Source organism: Mustela lutreola, chromosome 13, assembly GCF_030435805.1.
Source record: "Mustela lutreola isolate mMusLut2 chromosome 13, mMusLut2.pri, whole genome shotgun sequence".
Classification (NCBI taxonomy): Eukaryota; Metazoa; Chordata; class Mammalia; order Carnivora; family Mustelidae; genus Mustela; species Mustela lutreola.
Genome location: NC_081302.1, coordinates 67,487,963 through 67,502,364, shown reverse-complemented (window position 1 = coordinate 67,502,364; position 14,402 = coordinate 67,487,963). Strand labels below are relative to the sequence as shown.

The 14,402-nt window shown below is 34.4% G+C and overlaps 1 protein-coding gene across 8 annotated transcripts in view; it reads right to left on the bottom strand.

Moving 5' to 3' along the window:
* POSTN (periostin) overlaps positions 1-6,021 on the bottom strand; it is a 35,430-nt gene extending 29,409 nt beyond the window's left edge. For 5 of the 8 annotated variants that reach the window (XM_059144193.1, XM_059144184.1, XM_059144187.1 and 2 more), the window contains exons 1-3: positions 5,842-6,020; positions 4,448-4,546; positions 231-295 (exon numbers count right to left, since the gene is read on the bottom strand). In XM_059144193.1, coding sequence (XP_059000176.1) covers positions 231-295; positions 4,448-4,546; positions 5,842-5,960 — 283 coding nt within the window. In that variant the 5' untranslated portion in view covers positions 5,961-6,020. Of the gene's footprint in view, positions 1-230; positions 296-4,447; positions 4,547-5,841 lie in introns of all 8 variants that reach the window. The other 3 variants (XM_059144186.1, XM_059144188.1, XM_059144192.1) reach the window with 2 other exon arrangements.
* Positions 6,022-14,402: the final 8,381 nt, after the last annotated feature.

Sequence of the window (14,402 nt, the reverse complement as noted above, 5' to 3'; positions counted from 1 at the left end):
ACTGAATGAGCTGCATGTTTTAATACTTTGTCACCATGAAAAATTCATGATTAGCACAAAGATGGTGGCAGTATCTTGGGATTTATCATGGTGCTAAATACACACACACACACACACACACACACACGTGCACACACATACACATTGGCTTATCTATAAGCTAAGCTACCTCAAGTCTTTTTCCTCACATAAGACAAGTTCCTCATTCATTTCAGTAATTGAAATTTTACCTGCTGGGCAGCCTTTCATTCCTTCCATTCTCATGTAACCAGGGCAACATTCATATAACACAGTCCTGTATATCGGAAGAAAATTAGTATTAAAATGGGGAACTACATAAAATTCATTTCCATATAATCTTAGCAAAAATATATCACTTATTGCCATGATTTATGAGACTTTTGAATTGTTTTTTTTCCCCCTGATTTCAAGTTTGTTTATATTAGTTTGATTTCTCTATATAGTTTCATGACATTGTAGAAAGTTTCAGGATCTTAATGCAGATGAATGTGGTTCCCAGTTCTGTCCTTGGTAGATGTATCACCTTGAGCGAGTAATTTGACAAATTTGAGTCTCAGTTTCTCCAGCTTTTTAAAATGGATGTAGTAGCTATGATAGCTACTCACAGGCTAGTTGTGAGTCTCAAATAAAATTCTGCTTTGGAAATCATTTTGTGAACTATAAATAGTTAGAAATGTTTATTAGTATAAGTTTATGAGAAACTAGAAACATCAGTAAATACATTAACCCAATCCAATCAATAAAAGCTATTCCACTGCTAACTAAAATAATATTTTAGGTTTGAATTGCCAGTAGAATTATTAATTTGATCATAGTAAATATAATCTTTAAAATCTTCTACAATGCAATATTCAAGAAAATGCTATTTTTTCCAAGTTAACAAAATGTAGCAAGTTATATATTGGCATAATTAAGGCAACAAACCAGAAAATTCAGCAAAGATATATCTAAAATAAGTTTGTATTACTCTGTTTTGTTGGAAAATAGTAACCTCAAATCATCTACATAATTGCTTTTATTTCTTTATTAAAAATATAATCCTAATCTTCATTTTATCAAAGTCCATTTGAGGAGTCCAGAAAATGTTACACAGTTTAATTACTTAGACTAATTATCTTATAATTTAGTAACTAAACATGTATTAAGTAGTTCAGATATTATTTATTTCTTTTTTTTTCTAGTTATGATAATCATATTCAAAAAGATGAATGAATGAGAGAATTTGAATATATTTAAGAAAAAAATCACTATAAGAAATACTTTTCTTAGTATGATAAAAATGACAACAAAAGCAAGTTTGTGAAAAGTAGAATTATTAATGATATACAAAACGGTCTTCTATAGTTTGTAAATAAACTTTTCAAATTAAAGCCAAGTCTATTAATTGATTATCCATGGTTTATGGTCTTGTTTGTGACCTTATATTCCCATCTCTTTATTTTCTTGATGTCAATTTAAAAAGTAGAATGTAACATTATTTATGCATATACATGTATGCAGTGAAAAATGAAAGATGAATGAGAAAGAAATTTCTGGCATGGAAAGATATTTGATAGATTTTTAAAATGGACAAAATTAAGTGGGAAATGCCAATTTCAAATTGTCCATCAATTTTAAAATAATTTCAAAAATAGCTGGTATTAGAAACATATGGAAACTATATGGGGGTCTTATGCAAATCTTAAAATGGCCCCTGAAACAACGTATTTACTTAGATCCTCATATAAATAAATTTGAATATGTGGATGCAAAAGGATTGATTCAGAATTTCTTACATGTTAGCTTTAGCATATATTGTAAACAACTTGAAAAATGAGATACATATTTATTGGTCCAGTATTGACAGTATTGACTTGAAGTAAAGAGTGACTAAAAGAGGAAATTGTTAATGTAACAAAAATTTCTGTAGCACGCTAATATGACCCAAGGGTTAACCTTAATGTAGACAATTAGTGCAACAGATGGAATAAAATCCAAAACAGCTGCAATTTCAGCTGATAGTTGAACAACATGGTTATTTGAGTTGATATTTGAAAAACAAATTGTAGGTTTATTCAGGAGAACATTTATTCGATACAAAACTTAAATTTCCCACATGGTTAGTAGGACAAAACAAGAGTAAAGAAAAATCATTACTATGTACATCTCTGAAAGTGGAAAATTTATCTTCATTTTCTGATTAGCTATCTAGAATCTCATGAAAATACCAGCTGAAAAGAGTCTACAAAATACTGTATTATTCAGCCAATACATATTGTAGGAACTATCTTAAACTTGGGAAATTCATGTTTATCAGTAGGCCTGCCCAATTACTTCCTTCAAATCTGCAAAGCAACTGTTCAACCAAGACAAACATTTCTGTCAACTGATACAAAAAGTCCTAAAGATGTCTATGGAAATTTTAGCAACTGCAAGCAGATGGCAAAACAGGCATTCCTGTTGTCAAGGTTATTGATTTATTTGATTATTCAAAACTAATATCTAGCATTTAAATTTATTTCAGAGCACAGATGTAAATATGTTTATGAAAATGAAGCTGCTTGGGAGAAATAAGCTAATATAATTTAACAAAGGAGACACTGTTATGTTTCTGGTAAAAAGCCAGCCTTCAAAGCAGGATTTTTTTTTTTAATGGATAACAAGAAAGAATGTTGGCATAACCTTTGTACAAGCCTTGGCATCTCTAATATATTTAGATGGTTAAAATGAGATTATATCATACTTTCCTAACTTCCAGGAAGGATATAATAAAGATATTCCCTGAATAAATTCAGAGAGCAGGTCCTTATGTAGTTGGTGTGTATTCCAAATACGCCTCATGGTAACCACGAATATGAAGAACAAAGGGAAGAGAATCCAGAGCCTTGGAGTTCCCAGCTGAGGTCCAGCTTGCATCATAGGCAAGATCACTGCAACCACTGACTTACATTGTGATTGTGTGAATGACTCACGAGTCTAGCAGATGTCTGCAAACTAATAAGAATAAAGTCTAGGCCAAAAAGCATCATCAGTTGAAACTCTAGTAAGCAAATGAACAGGAATAGACAGCAAAGTTCTGTGGCGTCCTAGATCTAGTGACCACAGAAAAGTAGAGTCCAGCTAAGGTTATATGCACTGAATACATGATTTTTATCTGGAAATAAAGATAATCTTATGCATTTTAGATAGGCATCTGGTCACAGTTCCTTTTCCCACCCACACATATCCATTTGTTCAAGTACTTTAAATTTAAGGACAATTGATATTGTGAGTTACTTAGCAATTTCACATTCATCAAATCATTCTACCATCCCCGCCAAAACTCTGTAACTATAAAATCCACATTTCACAGGTAAAGAAATGAAAGCTCCAAGAAGTTAATTGATGCTGTGTTTAGTATTTGTACCAACATTGTTAAGTTAGGAATAAGTTTTTAGTAATCCCCCAATCCTTCCACCTATTTAGGGTAACTGAAGTTTAATGATGATGTAGTAAGCAGGTTCTCATTCAGATATTTGTTTCTCAAGTCCTCTTTCGTTGAAAGTGGAGTCCAAATGAATGTGAAGCACTGTTTTTTTAGCCAGCAATGGTATCTCTACTTTTTCTAATACAGTAACTTACTCTATGACTCAGATCCTTCACTTTAAAATGAAGAACTTGGACCACATGAGTAATTCTCAACTTTTATTTGCCCATGATTATAATTTCCCACCAACACTTATTGATTAATTAAACCAATACACATTTCTATCAAGTAATGAAAGTATTTTCTGATTTTAAGTTAATCAGTGAAATACATATCTAAATAAAGAGTAATTGTCTTTCGGGCTACTGAAATAGTAGATGTAATGACAGGTCTTACCCCTGTTGGACCCCTGCGGATCTGGTAGTTTGGGATGAAATAACTGGATTAAATGAAGATATGAAGCTTAAATTCTTTCCAAATTCAAGCTTTGATGAAAATTTTGAGGCAAACTGGAGTATTTCAGATAATTTCCAAATGAATGTAGGTGAACATTAATTAGCGCTTCAAAAATCCTGATATTTTAGATCAATTTGTTCTTCTGGCTCTTTTTTTTTTTTTTTTAATAAAATGAGGAAACTGAGGTAACCATTTTTATGAAATGAATCATAGAGATTAAGCGTCTTCTCCAAAAAAGAGGGCCATAACAAGGGTAGAAATGCCATGGTGTCACACTGGTTCTATACAGCATCATGTGATTTTTTTTTCCTTTGGACCTCCATGACACGTAAATTCAGGGCTCATGAGTGGCCCACTAGCAGAGGTTAGAAATATAGAGAGAATTTCTTAATTCACATTTATGATTCAGTTTTTGTTTTAAAGCTTGCAATGTGGGAGAATTTTTTCAAGTAAAATGGTGTATATGTCCAAGGAAAGACATAGACATCTCTGGGACTGGTGCATTAGAAAAAAGATGAGACTTACGTTTTCTTTCCACAGATGGCACCTTGGTACCAATTCCTACAAGTGCTGAAATATTTCTTTTTGGTGCCTAAAATCTGTTGAAGGGCGCAGACATTTGGGCTAGAATACAGGGAAGAGAAGAAAGTTAATGTCCTAATGACAATGACTTTTTCATATCCTCATGTCACATGGTTCAGAAAAAATAAATTAGCATGTGGACTCAATTTTGAAACATGTGATTCTAGTCTTGCACAAATCTACTTCTTGATCCAAGCTTACTGATTCATCAGAAAAACTAAAGTCTATGGGAGAGAAAAATAGAGAGGAAATTATACATCCAAACACCAGTGTTCCAAAACTTAATCTAGTAGGAATATTCAAGCAGCATTAAGTTCAACTTAATTTTGTTTTCATTCATATTACTTTTATAATAAGCCAATGTAACTGACCCTTTTTAAACCAAACGTGCTCATTTTGGTCTCTAATATGGAACAACGGACTCTGGAACAATGAGGAACCAAGAGAGGAAAAGAGACAGTTTTTACTAGGTCCAAAGACAGCATATGCTATAATTTTCTAGGTAAGCAATCACAGAAGAAATGAGTGCTACAATTAACTGAATAATATGGCTGCACAAAGGAAAATCTATTTCTTGGAGTGGAAATAGTAGATCAGAACATCCTCTGCCAGAATTTTAAGAGTCTTTCTCTCTTAAAGAGATAGGAAGTCTTATTTGCACTGTAAAGCAAAGGAACTTTTGAGCAATGTGAAAACTCCTTTGAGACATTAGAAGAAATGCCAAGATCCATTTAAAAAAATTATAAATGGTTGCTTAAGTTACTAAATTATTCCTATTAACTTTAAAAATGCTAAGTTGTAGTTAAATTTATTCCAAGAAATATGTTTGCAAATTTTACAGAATGCAGAATTTAAAAACATTCTTAAATGCTTTAAAATATTTAAAGAACTAGTTACATTAATCATTTTTAAATTTTCATACATAACTTAAATGAAAATTTCCTTCACAACATGTGAAATATTTCAAAGCTGTTCACATAATGAAAGCCCTAGTCATATATTTTTATTTTGGAAACCTCATTTCAGGTTTTTGGAAGGAAATAAAAATACAAATAAATATAATAATAAAGAAATGCCTATTAAATATAGTCAATTAAGTTAAAATTATATAATGCTGCAAAAAAGCAATTACATGCAAATTATTTTGACAGTAATTTTTAAAGTTTAAAATTTAAACTATAAACATCTACAAATCACAGAATACTCCTTTTTTTCCTTTTTCATACTATTTTTTAATGTAGAAAGAAAAAACGACCTCGGTGTATTTAAGGAACTTTAAAGATAACAAGCCAAGTAAAAGAAAAAGAAAGATTTATAAAACCTAACCACTGACTTACCCCTGATCCCGGCCCCTGATTCGGCTATGAGCCAAAATCTTGTCATAATGGCCATTGGCGTTTGCAGGGTTAACAACAACCAGCAAGAGTAGAGAAAATATAGGTAAGAAGGGAATCATCTTTAGTCTCTCCGTTGCAGTTAGTCCACGAAGAGAACTGGCAGTGGCTTTGGAGAGCTCAGAGTTTATATACATGTCAGAGTCTGTGGGAGGGAGCACTGTATAACCTGGGAATCTGAACTCTCTCCAAAAAACATCAGCAACTTCAAGTTGGCAGCTAAAGTCCACTTTTCCTAGTGATGTTTACTGAACACATTGAGCCTCTTTTATATTTCATACTGAAGAAGATATTTATTTTTATTGTTAAATTATTTATATTCCCCTTTAATAACTGACTCTTTGCCTTTTCCTATTTCAGTTTTATTCTTCTGCACTTTGGAGGGGTTCATGGAAAATGGTTTTGTTTGGGTTTGAAGGACTATTCTGCAATCCACCCCTTACAGAATATATGTTCCTGTGCTCAATGAGATCATTGTTTGATCTTATCACATCACTCACATTTAGTTCACCTCAGAACTGAAGGGTTATTATTTTTCACCAGAAAGCAAATGTAGATGTAAGTTCGATAATCATAAGGCAGTAATGGCTCTTGATTAAAAACAGATGTTGGACACATTTAAAACTTGTACAAAATATGAAATAACTCTGATTGTTGATGAAAAATACAGGAGAGACCACATGTTCCTTGCAATACTACTAAACAAGGGAGATATTTCCATTTTACTTCTCTTTTCAAATATCAAGGAATGGATAGAGTTAACATAAATCTAATTCTGCCAAGTTTTCCTAACTCTTAAATGAAGCAGAAAAGAAAACCATTTGTGCTTTATTGTTTTTTCATTACACGCTTCACATGATGATGAACTTGTCTAGGCAGCACATCTGGTAACCACTGGACAAAAGTAGCCCCTATTGGAAACAAGTATTACAAATCTAGCTGTAATAGATTAAAGACATATTAAGAAACAAGAGCATTGGGGTGCCTGGGTGGCTCAGTGGGTTAAAGCCACTGCCTTCGGCTCAGGTCATGATCCCGGGATCCTGGGATGGAGCCCCGCATCGGGCTCTTTGCTCAGCGGGGAGCCTGCTTCCTCCTCTCTCTCTCTGCCTGCCTCTCCGCCTTCTTGTGATTTCTGTCTGTCAAATAAATAAATAAAATCTTAAAAAAAAAAAAAAAGAAAGAAAAAGAAAAAAGAGCATTGGCAGAAATCTTCCTCTGATTTTTATCAAGAATAACTGAAGTCTCTAAATATTACACCATGCGGTTCTAATCCAAGGGAATATGCGCTCTTACCCCTCCGCACATGGTATGTCAAATGTTCAAAACACCAGATAAAAGAAATCCAAATGTCAGATGTCAACCATAAGCTGAACCAAAACCTGCAATGAGTCTTCTTGAATACATAAGTTGCACACTATCCTAAAGTAAAAGTGTAATTCCAATATGTCTTGTTGCAAAGTGTTCCTTCCATCATGGCACATTGGTATTGTTGCCCCACTGGCAATATAAAGAAATTTGATACTGCCTCACCATGTTTTCCAATTGCAAAGCCTTATAGGGGAGGCTGAATGGGCCTTGGGTGATTCCAGGTATCAGGAGAGTTACATCAAACTTGGCTATAGAATTTATTGAGTAGGATGGAAAAACTGTTTTATGAAAATAAGTCCTTAATACCAGTAAATTAGCTGTTACCAAGAGGTAACAGTAAATTAGCTGTTACCAAGAGGTAACATAATTATATAAAAGTCTTCAATACTAGCCTGTCTAGTCATTATAATGTAGATTATGTATCTTCTAAGACATAATAATGAAATTTCGGAATTATAGAATGATGAATCAAACTTATAATACGGAGATTCCTCTGACAACACCATTATAAATGGTCATTCATTCTTTACTGGGATGCTCACTGTTATTAATGCAACCCATTTCCTATCAGACAGCTGTAAGTATTTATAAGCTTTTCTGGAATGAAGTTGAAATCTGCTTAAATCCAATGGGGTTTGATGGGAGAGGAAAGATTGAGGTATTGAGAGAAAGAGATACAAATCTGGATCATGTGTATCAAGGGTGAAAGATGTCTTCAAACAGAATCCCAAATGATGACAAACAGACTTGATTATAAGTACAGAGGTGAAGGCAGTATCAATAATTTCCTATCATGTAACCTACTTTCTTCATAGTGTCTGCAGTATATTGAAAATAAATTGATTATTTTTAAGAACAATTTTGCCCTAGTTTTTCCTTGTGACCATTGGAATCAGGGGCATCCTTTCATGTAGACCACTGATTCCTTCAGTGGTCTAGATGGACAAATAATTGCATGATATGAGTAAGAAAAATGAATACACATTCATATTTCAAAAAAGACAACTCCTTTCTGGCTGGAGATACAGGTTTACTTTTTATAAAAAAGCATGGTATATGCTCATATTCTAAAAAGTTTCTGAAATCTTTGGTTTTTTTTTTTTTTCAGTTTCAATAATAGAGTCTTAAATCTACCCATCCTGAGCATCACATTGGAAATTGTATAAGTCCCTTGGAAGTCAACAAATGCTAACCCTCGGCAAATATTTACACTCAAGATGAGTAATGCCATCGAGGAAGATCTTGAAAATGAGGACCAGATTGTACATATAAACTACATGTAAACTTAGAGGTTGGAGAGCATTCCAAGAGAGGGACAACTTTAAGGTAAATATAAAAACATGAAAGCACTGTGACTGAAAAAGCCAAGCTCAGCCTGGAAGTATGATATTGTATGGTATTATGGAGTGGTCGAAAGTCCAAACAACTGCTTTAACCACTATCCTAGCTTCTAGGAGCCTGATAATTGGACATAGTCTATGTCTGTTGGGCAGAGTAGGGTGAGGGAAGAAAATAGTTTCAGAGAATGGAAGAGAAGGTAGTCTAAGAAGTGGAAAAGAGAAAAAGCTTGAGAAGGACACCATTCTCCCTTTTCAGAGCACTCAGCAGGGGTCAATCTCTCATTCTTTCTCCCCAAACAGGGCCCTTATTCTCCTGCTTCATGAAAGCATACTGCCCCTGGGTTGGCTACGTAACTTTATTAGCAGTTTTGAGGAGGATTGAAATCTTGGCAATTGAATCTGACCTTCAGGGCTGTAAAGTCTGACCTGGAAATGTAAGTCATTAATGAAAAGGAAATGACTTATTATGCAACCAAAGAAAAATAATGTGTATGAAAGACAAAGACATTTGTTTCTAGCTATCAGGATGCTAATTTATGGGCAGTTTGCAAATTATCCAGTGGATCTTTGTAGCAAGTCTCCTAGCCTCTGGAGACTGTGAAGTCATTGTAATATCATGCTTACTCTCCCTCGCGTGTAACCAACGTGACCTACACTCTCTAGGATTGGGCATTGTCTATGGATTCAACAAGCCTGGATACCCAAGCCAAGAGTAGATTTTTTAAAAGGCATTTCCTTGGTTTTGAATGATCCAAAGTAGTTACGCGCCCCAAGTTATGTCTGAACTCCTGCTTTTTAACAAATGGTTTGTGGGATCTTGAAAACCTTTCTTGAGTATCATTCTACTTTCTTAATGGCCTATTTGTAAACTATAAACAATAGTACTTGGTTATAAAACATGACAAGGCCTTGAAGTTAACGCCATACATTCATTGAGGCAGCATGTCTCAGTGTCCAAACGCTTGCCCAGTGAAGGTCTTAGCATTTTTTGGTACTTGGGTTTGCAGCCCTATAAACTGAAGTTCTAACAAATGCCCAGTGATCTTTGTTTCCTTTAAGTGAGGGAAAGCCAACAGTAAAAGGAATTCAAATTAAGCAAAAATAAAATTTTGTGATTTTTTTCCTACCTCTTTATAATATTAGCTAATATTATATATATATATATATATATATATATATATATATATATATATAAATATTATAAATATGTAGGGCACCTGGTTTGGTTAAACGTCTTCCTTTGGCTCAGGTCATGACCCCAGGGTCCTGGGATGGAGCCCTCATGGGAGTCCTTGCTCAGCAGGAAGCCTGCTTCTCCTTTTCCCTTTTCCTGCCACTCCCCCTGCTTGTGCTTGCTCTCTCTCTCTTTCTCTTTGTCAAATAAATAAATAAAATCTTTAAAATAAAATATTAGCTAAAATACAATTGAAAATCAACACCTGACTTAAAGAAGTCAAAAGGGCCGTATATAGGCTAAGATATTTGTGGCTAACAAAGTAAAATCTACAAGAAGTGGTACCTGCGAAGCCATACTCGGAATATATTCCCATTGGAGAAAATCCATGATATATGAAAGATAAGAAATCATTCATATTCAAGGAAAGAGATGACTAGCATGCCCCCCAAGTAAACATTGTATGATGTCTCTTTAATGTTAATTCTTTTGGAAGTATATAGAAGGTTTTCTGTGGTAAATGTGGGTAACATGCCATCTTTCTTGTTTAAATTTAGATTCTCATATCCTTTAAAAGCCTACCAACTGAAAAGTCTCCCTTTCATATTAAGTAATCAGTGTAACTATTGTCCCTAACTGAACTGAACACATCTGAAATTTTTTAACTGGGTGCTTATTTAGCAGCATTTCTTAACCGTATTTACTTGTATTTCTCTGGAGACATCTAGTGGAGAATGTGCAGTATATGTTTCTAGAAGCACAGATACCATTAGATTTTGATTTAAATAATTTATAGGAAAATGATATAAAAATATTAAACAACTTATATACATTTCAAAATGCCAAATAACTGAAGATTAGTAACAATCCCTTAAATAAAATATTTGAGAGCTAATTTAGATCAATCACAACGAATGATGACAAATGTAGATTAAAAACTGAAAAATCTGGTCTTGTTTCTTTTATGTGACTGAACAATAAATTGCTTTACTTTTAACCGAGTTTTATGTTGTTGTTCCACACTGACATGGACTAGTGACAACAATAAGAAATTGTGACCGATTTCTCCACCTCATGTAAATGATCAGAAATAATCACTTCCATGGTCTGATGTCACTCACTGGTTCCTTTTACATTTATAAACCCTTACTTTCTCATCTCTGGACACTTGACACCATTGACGTTGTGCCTTTCCTCTTTTTTCTCATTTAGATCTGGACAACTTTGTTTCAGAGACAGTCAAGACCCTAGTCATCATCTGTCTCCCGTTCACAAATGATTAATATTCTTCTAATAACTTCTAAAGATTGGACTGTAAGATAAAGAAGTGCATAATTGCTGCAATTAAATGAAATCTGTAGATGATCATAGCTTATGGGATGAGAGTTTTAACATCTCATTTGGCATTTTTAGTCTGATGAAAGAATGGTCTGAATTATGATAACTTTATAATCGATAATCACCCATTTATAACATCCTGAGCCTTTTCCATCTGAAATAGAAATATTCTCAGGTCCTGTACTTAGACCTCCATCTGATGATATCCCCTCTGTTTATTTGTCCATGACAACATTGTCCTCAAATTCTCTTCATCTTCTATTTCCAGTGTTTGTAATACATGCTATATATTCTCTCTACCCCCACTTCTAAAAAGCTCCTTGTACCTCTGCCCAGAGGTGACGGAGGGGGTTTTCCAACCCTAATGTGTCTGCTTATCCTCAGACATTGAATATATTCTGCTTTAAAATAAACTTCTGCTTCTCCAAATATTGGTCTTAAATGATTAATTTCCAATTGCAGAGATTCAGTATTGTTACTGAATGGTTACTCTTAGAGATTCTTTCTTGTTACTCTCCCAATATATCATGAACTTTCCTGCTTTCTTATGCAAATATACTTGAAAATGTCAATTCTCTAAATGTGTGGATCTGGTAAGGTTTTTTATTCACTACAATTTTCTTTAATGTAAACCAATATGGGGGTGCTATGGGAAAACAAAAATGGAAAAGAATTGCTAGTTGTTTTATGCTAACAATTGTGTGACATTCTTTATATTTTTATCCTTTTTCCCAGTGATACCCATACTTGTGGAAAAACTGGAATAAGACAAAGCAAAGTTATGGTACTGGCACAAAAACAGACACATAGACCAGTGGAACAGAAGTAGAGAGCCCAGATATGGACCCTCAACTCTATAGTTAAATAATCTTCAACAAAACAGAAAAAAATATTCAGTGGAAAAACACAGTCTCTTCAAAAAATGGTGCTTGGAAAATTGGACAGCTATATGTAGAAGAATGAAACTCTACCATTCTCTTACACCATACACAAAGATAAACTCCAAATGGATAAAAGACCTCAACGTGAGGCAGGAATCTATCGAAATCCTAGAGGAGAACATCAGCAGTAAGCACTTTGACATCAGCCACAGCAACTTCTTTCAAGATATATCTCCAAAGGCAAAGGAAACAAAAAAGAAAATGAACTTTTGGGACTTCATCAAGATCAAAAGCTTCTGCACAACAAAGGAAACATTCAACAAAACAAAGGGGCAACCCACGGAATGGGAGAAGATATTCACAAATGATAGTACAATACACACAAAACAGATAATCATGTCAAAAAATGGGCTGAAGACATGAAAAGACACTTCTCCAAAGAAGACATACAAATGGCTAGCAGACACAAGAAAAAATGATCATCATCATTAGCAATCAGGGAGATTCAAATCAAAACCACACTGAGATACCACCTTACATCAGTTAGAATGGCCAAAATTAATAAGACAGTAAACAACATGTGTTGGAGAGGATGTGGAGAAAGGGGAACCCTCTTACACTGTTGATGGGAATGCAAGTTGGTGCAGCCACTTTGGAAAACAGTGTGAAGATTCCTTAAGAAATTAAAAATAGAGCTTCCCTATGACCCTGCAATTGCACTACTGGGTATTTACCCCAAAGATACAGATGTAGTGAAAAGAAGGGCCATCTGTACACCAATGTTCATAGCAGCCATGGCCATGGTTACCAAACTGTGGAAAGAACCATGATGCCCTTCAACGGATGAATGGATAAAGAAGATATGGTCCATATATACAATGGAGTAGTATGCCTCCATCAGAAAGGATGAATACCCAACTTTTGTATCAACATGGATAGGACTGGAAGAGATTATGCTGAGTGAAATGAGTCAAGCAGAGAGAGTCAATTATCATATGGTTTCACTTACTTGTGGACCATAAGGAATAACACGGAGGACATTAGGAGATGGAGAAGAGAAATGAATTGGGGGAAATCAAAGGGGGGGACAAACCATGAGAGACTGTGGACTCTGAGAATCAAACTGAGGGTTTTGGAGGTGGGGGTGGGGTGTGGGGTGAGCCTGGCGGTGGGTATTATGGAGGGTATGTATTGCATGGAGCACTGGGTGTGGTGCATAAACGATGAATTTTGGAACACTGAAAATAAAATAAAATATTTAAAAAAGACAAAGCAAAGATCTCAGATTTTAACTAGTTATACATGACCTACACTACACAGGAGTTTGGACAGCTTAGATTTCCAGTATATAATGAACAACTAAAAAGAAATTTACATTATTAGAAATAGTGCTGGGGAGGAAAATTATTTGAGTAGACAGATTAATTCAGGAAGTTTATTCAGGAAATTAATTCAGGAAATTCAGGTCATTATTCAGGAAAAATAAAAGTTTACCATAGTGAAAGCTTTGGCCTTTATATGAGAGAAAAAAATAAAAACCCAAAATGTTGATTCTTTAAGTCTGCCTTTCAGCTTCATAGAAACAAACACACACAGTTGTACATTTTTGCCTTTAGCAAGTTATTTTCAGTTAAATAGAATAAATTCTTAAGTATTATGCAAAGGTTGATAAAATAATAATAACAATAACAGATACTAAGTATAATGGATATGGTCATATGCATTAGCACTGTTTGGAATTTATTCACAAAGTTAAGTATTGCAGGGAAATTACTCTTTTGGCTGGGAGCTGATAGTGCTAAGACAACAAGAACTTATAATCACCAAACAATGTAAAGCTATAGAGTTTGCAAATTAGTAATTCTTCAGCCTGAAAGAATATTTTGGGAACTTCACTTTTGGAACATATTATGTCAAATTTTCAGTTGTATTTAAGCATCCATCACACACATATTTTTACAGTTTTCTGTAAAACTGTAATAGCTTTCTCTCCAGTTTTTTCCTCAAACCCTACTCTTAAAAAGTTAATAGCCAGAAGGTAATTGAGAAGAGCAACCAAATCACTTGCCCATGTAGGCCCACATTTGGATATTCCTGCTTTGAAAAAAAGCCCAGTTGAAGAAAGGGAGCTCAGGTAATTTCTCTGGGTGTTCCAGTTACCTATTTCTGCCTAACACATCACTCCAAATGTGGTGGCATAAAATAACAATCCATTTCTTACACTTTGGTGTCAGTGGGTCAGGCATTTCAACCATGCACAATGGAGATTGTTTATAAGCCATCCTGCTCCATGATGTCTGTGGCTTCAGCTGGGAAGACAAAAATGGCTAGGGCGATTCCAGTGACTGCCAGATACCAGCTTAGAACACCTTGGACTAGAGGCTCTTCTTCCAAGATGGT